Below are 6,722 nucleotides of genomic sequence, written 5' to 3'. Positions count from 1 at the left end.
ACACCTACCAGCCAATCAACATCCGTTGCTGCCGCGGGGCATGGGGAGAGGATGTTAGTCGTTTTCGCCGATGAGGTGGGACACGGGGGCGGTGGTGTGTGGGCTGGATTGCGGTGCGAGAACGATAGCCCACCCGACGATGAAGGGGAGAAGCGTCGAGGAGGAGACAGGCTGCAGCTGACCGGCCCACAAACGGCAACTTGCACAATGGGAGCTCCAAGCCGGTCCAGTCAAAAAACCATTGTAACAACCACTAGGCCCAGTCATAAAAAGAAAAAGAAAAACACGATTTCTAGAGTTCAGTCGCCTGATTTTGAGTTGTTCTTTAGGCGACGGTGTGAACACAATGACGTCGGTGAGGTCATAGCTCTGGGGTTGGTGGTAGCGGCTTCTTGGTGAGGATTTGTCTACTGTCAGACTTAGAGGGAGTTTGGTGGGCAACATGCCGACCTAGTGAAGGAGGCAGGCATGCGGGCAGGGCGATGGGGATGCCACTGGGCATGGGTAGTTGAGGACAGCGGGTAAGCGGGGGAGGAAAGGATGTGGCCCGGTGGAGCCAGGTTAACGCTGTGAGGGCGGCGGGTGGGGGAGTCTTGTGCTGTATCGCATGGAAGACGAAGCACAGTGCATTCGGTTTAGAGGAAACATACGATAGAAATTGGACAAACTACGTATAGCGACAGAGATTCAGTCCATTTCCATGTGTCTAAAATATAACATCACCCAAAAATGCTTGAATTTTAAGGTCTTATGAAAGCCAGAGTTCCTCAATTCGCGGATAAAACAGGCTACTCAAATTAGTCTACTGGAGCACTCTTTTTTAGAGTATTTGTATGAGATCTGCACGTCTTCTTTATTGAGAAGGAAATAGGTACGATTGCTAAGACGTAGTCACCACAAACTGTGAAAAAAAAAAAGAACTCACTAGAGACAAAAAGGCGCTCCATGGAACCTTGGACAGGCTTGTCCATGAAGCTATTTAGGAACAAGAAACTCACTAGAGACAATAGAGAGCACAGCACACTCATGCATGGTGTCGCCACCCTAGTCACTGCCTCTGTTCTTCTGGTGAAAAAAAAGGAAGCATTACACATTTCCCTTTTTCATGGCGAAAACGATATGAAATCCGACCGAATTGGGAACGGTGAGAACGAAAGAAGTGTTTCTAGTGAAAAGTGGAATCATGTATATGATGAAACAACGACAGCACCGAATCCTAGTCCCCTGGAGAGGATGATCTGGACAGCACATCACATGCATACACGCTCTTCCATCTGATGTTCTTGCATGATCTGGACTGATCTCTGGAAAGCAACGAGAGCCAGCTCTCATGGTGTTGCTCGCTCACATTCGCTATCGTGGCCCATTCTGCTCAAGTTCCCTTTGCTCCTGAAAGATTACTCTTCTTTCCGTTGAGCCTCACGCCCATCATTGACATTGCGCTCGATTTATAGGCAGTGTAGAAAGCAGCACCAGGCCATCACATGCTGCTCTTTTCTCTACAGCACCTTCCATTCCATGGATGATGATCCTAGGATCATGAACTGGATGGCACGCGCCGGCGACGAATCGAATGTCTGATCGAAACATGAATCAATGGGAACTCTCATGGTGTCGACCTTTCCATTAGTCGCTTCCAATTACATTTATAAGCTTCCATCGGTTGCTCCATCTCCTAAACTTCTGAAACTTTGCGATCATGCCAAAAGATTGGTGTTCTTTGATCTTTCTCCGCAGACCAGGTATATTAAATTATATCATGCCGAGGTTTTCCAGCTATTTCAGAATGTACCAGTATAAAGTTCGTACAAGTTCTTTCTTTCGTTTTTCACCCCTACATGTCCAAGAATATGCTAGGTTGCAGCAGTAGCAGAAGATTTACGTCTCAAGAACGCACGCAGAGACAGAGAGACGATTCTTTCAGCTTCTCTAGACAATTGTCATTTGCCAAAGCCCCGAATACAGAGGAAACAGGGACCAAAACCTTTAGAACACCGCGCTTATCGCAGCTTCAAACCGCTATCAGCAGGAGGTGAATACATCAAACACATTCTTACAGTTACAGTACAAAACCCCTTGCATCGCATCGCAAACGGAACATCTCATTCATCATGAGAAGGTTTCCGGCAGAGGCTGGCCTTGCAGGAATGCCCTGAAGAGCACGAGAGACCGCCCGGGCTGCGAGAACGGCGCCTCGTGGGACGCCCCTCTGATCGTGGCGAAGGACAGCGCGCCACCGCCATACACCTGAGTCCACCCTCCAACCTGCAGATGCAGACCATGCATGCATAATTCAGTAACGAAATGCCGTGATGTTCTTCAGCTTGCAGCTAGATGCATGGATCAGTTCGAGTTGTCACCTGCTGCCCCTCGAACCAAACCCGGTACGGTGCCGTCGTCTTGAGGCCCATATCATGCGCCAAGTTCTGCACCAGCGTCCTGCTCCCCGTTAGAGGGATCACCGAGTCTTGATCGCCACTGCGAAATTTGAGGAAACAATGCTTGCTGCATGTTACACGACATCTATTGTAGAGCTTTTATGTTTCCCCAAAGTTCAGGACCCTCCAAAAGGAAAGGCTCAGGTACAAATTTGTATCATGTTAAAAGTAGCAAGGTACAATGGTATAAACCTGATGTACATTGTGATCTCAAAAAGAGAAAAACTTATGTCAAGTCACCTTTTCAGTTTATTTACACATGTAAAGTGATCCATACCAAATGCTAGTCCAGCAGTGTTAGTGCAAGAGATTCTTGAGCATTATGCTCCCTCAAAATTCAGAGGTCCCACGTACGAAGTTCAGGCATTATTTTACATTGTTAAAAGTGGAAAAGTACAGAGGTTTAGGACTTGCACTTAGATTCAGTGTTTCCGAAGCTTTTTGTCTTCCCTCTGTAGAGTCTTGAAGTTCATGATTGGTTCAAAAAAAGTTCGAAAAGAAGAAAAAAACACTGAGTCTTAATTTTTCCATACCTGTAAACTAGCACCCGGATGCCGGACTTGACGAGCGATCCGACAATGTTGATGGTCGGGATCTGCAGGTTGAGTAGCTCGTATTCAAGCACACTGTAGCACAACCGTAGAAACAGCAGTTAGTCCTGTTCAGGTAGTACATGGACAAAACTGGCCTAAAGCCCATGACAGTTGCAACTTTATCAAAACAATTAGCACCTGCTGCACACCGCCCATTTGTCGACGCCGACGAGCCTCGCGTGCAGCGCCGCCTGCACGTCCCGGCGGTTCAGGTACCTCACCGTCTCGTCCTCCACGCAGACGTCGATGCTCTTCCCGACCTGCTGCTGCACAAGCACAGCACCGCCTTCGTCAGAGTTCTGAGCTCAGACAAAGAGAGGTTGCAGCTGAACTCTGACTCTGAGCAACGTTGGAACGGAGCCACGACGTACGTGAGGCGTGAGGATGTTGGACTGGGAGAGGACGGAGGAGAGGCAGACGTCGAGGGTGACGTCGTACTTGTCGACGAAGCGGCTGGTCTCGCGGGTGACCTGGTTCATGACGCGCGCGCAGAGCGGCGACAGCGAGCCGCCGTAGTACTCGGAGACGTAGCGGGAGTAGTTGCAGACGGAGGTGAAGACGCGGTAGGTGGCGTCGGAGATGAGGCCGTGCGACCAGAAGTACTCGGCGCGGGAGTTGAAGTCCGTCGTGAACTCCAGCACGGGGTTGCCCAGCTGAGATGTATATGTCAGAATCAAAAATGTGAACTTGCTGCAAATTTGATTAGAAAACTTGCAGTTAGGAAAAGAAGTTACTGAATTCAGTTTGCTTACAGCGATGCCTTTGAGGTTGAAGATCTTGTCCTTCTGGTTGAACTCGACCATGACCTCGGCGAGCTGTGGGATGTAATGCCCTTATTTGCGATCCAAGAAAGAAAGAACACATTTAATCGAAACAAAAAAGATGGAAAACTAATGAGATGATGTATATGTGTATAAATGTATACCCGCATAGCTTTCTCCGGCAATGTAGAGCTCTCTGCCCTTGTACTGTGGGAACTTTTCGAGCCACCTTTGCAGGAACACCATATTGTCCATTGCTTCATTCGTTCAGTGGAGAGGGAAAAAAAGTCAGAGCTCATGATCACTCCCAGTCACAGCATTGCTACCAGCCAAACAAAAGAGCATGCCTTCTTACATGTCGCTTTTGTTATATTTTTCTTCAACAAAAAATGTGTTACTTTTGTGATGCATATTCAAAGATACAAAACACAACTGCTAATCCTGAAAGAATAATAGAACTGCTAATATAGCATTTATACTTTGTTCCATACAAAAGATGTTTGTGCAAGGATGCAATCTGACATGCATGAACAGTAAAAATAGTCAGGAATAGAAGAATCAGAAACAGAGGCAAAGAATCCACAGAAGAAATAATAGAACATAAACCTTAAAAAAAGAAAAAAATCAGTACCTGTCATCTTGTCATCCACACCCTGGTAATATGCAGCATCAGCAGAGTAGGAGTACCCAACACCAGCCGGTGTCTCCAGGTATATCACATTGGCCTCTGCATTTTTCAGCAACAACAACAACATTACACCATCACCACCCAGAACAGAGAAACATGTGCAACTTTCTTGGGTCAAGAATTGGAATTGGCAGCATGCAAAGATGCAGAAAAAGGCAGAGAGGATGCACTCATGGCCTCACACACACCTTTGTTCCAGCTGTACTCATTCTTCACCAGCACCTGCCCACTAGGCCTGAAGGGGCCATTCTCTGAGAAGGCCCCTACACCAAGGGAAGAACAGCCAGGCCCTACAAGACCAAAGGAATCTCAGAAAACAGCAAGGAAGGAGAAGTAGATGACAAAAATTGGGATCAAGGATTCCAGGAACAAAACAGAAAAAGAAAAGCCCAAATTGATCAAACAAAAAACTGTGAACCACATTGAGTGAGCTTCCTGGAAAAAAAAAAGCTTCAACTGCAAACAAAGTATACCAACAATGAACTCGATTACAAACAGGAGGTGAGTTAGAACACCAAAAAAATATTAAAAAACAATCAGACCAGCAAGAAACTGCAAACCGAAGCCCCAGAATGAGCAAACACTGCATCTCGATTCAGAAAACAGGCATGTCACAGCTCACCTCCATTGAGCCAAAGAACAAGGGGCTTTGTGGCAGGATCAACCTCTGCCTCCACGAAGTAGTAGAAGAGAGCCCTCTTGCCCTTGTCATCCACCCCAATGTATCCCGAGTACTGCCCAAAGCTCACATCCGGCTGCCCAGGGAGCCTCCTGATCCTATCTGCACCTCCATTGCAAGAACCCAGACGGCACAGTGCAGCAATGAGCACAAGCACCAGGGCCAATGGCCTGTTGAAGCACACCAGAGCTGGCATTGCCTGAGAGAGAGAGAGAGAGATTGGATGGTGAGGGAGGCAAGAGTCAAGTGTGATCTTTTTGCCTTGAGAGGAGAGCAGCATAGAGGAGATAAATATTTCAAAAGATGAATGATTCAGTGGGAGGAGGAGAGTGGAACTGGCAGATACAGCATGTCCTCTGCTTGGAGCACTAGAATATATAGAAGGGGAAAAGGGAATAAAAGGTACATTTTGCTCAAACTGTCGGTGTGTTTGTCAGTCTTCATCTAAATAAATACACATTTATCAGGATCAGTACTGAATTAATAGAGTTAATTGTTTCTGAATGTCGACTGGTTTCAGCAGCCACTCATGAATGACAAGATTCAGGAACTAGGATGTTCTTCAGACTTCAGTTTGTACTTACAGCTTCTTGTGAAACTAGCATTAGCATTATTTCCAGAAAAAGACAAAAAGTAAGCCTTAGCATTTCTTATTACATTGTATATATCATCCGTGTGAGGCACAAAGTACTAGCAAAGTTTCTTGTGAATAATAGTCAGTACATTAGCTGTAAGATGCTGCAAATACATGTGCATACTTTGACAAACAAGACACTGACAAAATAGTAGGTAGAAACAGAAAAAAATAAGTGTAATTAAGTATCAAATTTAAGCTTAGGTTTAAAATGCTTGAAGTATCAAGTGATGAGAATTAAAAAATTACACTGGAAAAATAAACATGATATGAATAGTTTAGTGGCTCACATGGAGAGAGAGAGAGAGAGAGAGAGAGAGAGAGAGAGAGAGAGAGAGAGAGAGAGAGAGAGAGAGAGAGAGAGGGACAAGATGGACCCAAGGGGCAAAAGCTTCGCTGCATTATAGAAAGTAGGCTTTTTAGCTAGGGCTTCCAGTCTCACCTTTTGTTTATACTGCTGCCTTGTGCAGAAATGGTGGGCACAGCTCCCCACATCTCAGTGTCATGAGTTCATGACTCACAAACAAGTCAAGGTAACCTGTTTTTTTCCATTTTTCTTACAAAAATTATGCCTCTTCACAAGAAAAGGAATATATTAGTGCAGTGGTATTGTAGTATAGGCTTCATACAGTTACAAGGAACAGGTCTAGTGACCAGTTTTTTTTCTGAAAAGATAAAGATAAGCATTTGGCTTTTATGATCTCTAGCCTGCTTCCAATGCAGGTGTGTTGGTACTTGTGATGTGTCACTTGCCTGCAAGTCTGCAACACAATGTGTAATATTCAATTAGGAGGTAGAATTTGTTGCCACCGAAAGATTGGCCTATTTTGTGCATTGACGCAACCGTGTTCTGCTTTTCTCCATGTCACGGTGCTCCCTTCAACACAGAGAGTGTGTGAAAATAAACCCTGTTAAAAAAAAATGTTGCA

At 45.6% G+C, this 6,722-nt stretch overlaps 1 protein-coding gene across 2 annotated transcripts; it reads right to left on the bottom strand.

Annotated features, from left to right (window-relative positions):
* Positions 1-1,753: 1,753 nt before the first annotated feature.
* Positions 1,754-5,665, bottom strand: LOC133886102 (serine carboxypeptidase-like 45). 2 transcript variants are annotated; one of them, XM_062325831.1, is made up of 10 exons: positions 5,103-5,665; positions 4,669-4,770; positions 4,424-4,519; positions 3,957-4,049; positions 3,784-3,863; positions 3,403-3,684; positions 3,170-3,294; positions 2,972-3,064; positions 2,361-2,478; positions 1,754-2,265 (listed from the first exon to the last, which is right to left on the bottom strand). In XM_062325831.1, exons 1-10 carry the CDS (start codon positions 5,437-5,439, stop codon positions 2,110-2,112), a joined length of 1,482 nt encoding a protein of 493 aa, XP_062181815.1. In that variant the 5' UTR covers positions 5,440-5,665; the 3' UTR covers positions 1,754-2,109. The 2 variants fall into 2 exon arrangements, with proteins under 2 accessions (XP_062181815.1, XP_062181814.1); XM_062325830.1 differs by having other exon boundaries at positions 3,170-3,297; positions 5,103-5,664.
* Between the last annotated feature and the right edge of the window lie 1,057 nt (positions 5,666-6,722).

The sequence above is a fragment of the Phragmites australis genome, chromosome 12, assembly GCF_958298935.1.
Source record: "Phragmites australis chromosome 12, lpPhrAust1.1, whole genome shotgun sequence".
Lineage (NCBI taxonomy): Eukaryota > Viridiplantae > Streptophyta > Magnoliopsida > Poales > Poaceae > Phragmites > Phragmites australis.
This window is presented reverse-complemented; position numbering and strand designations above follow the sequence as displayed.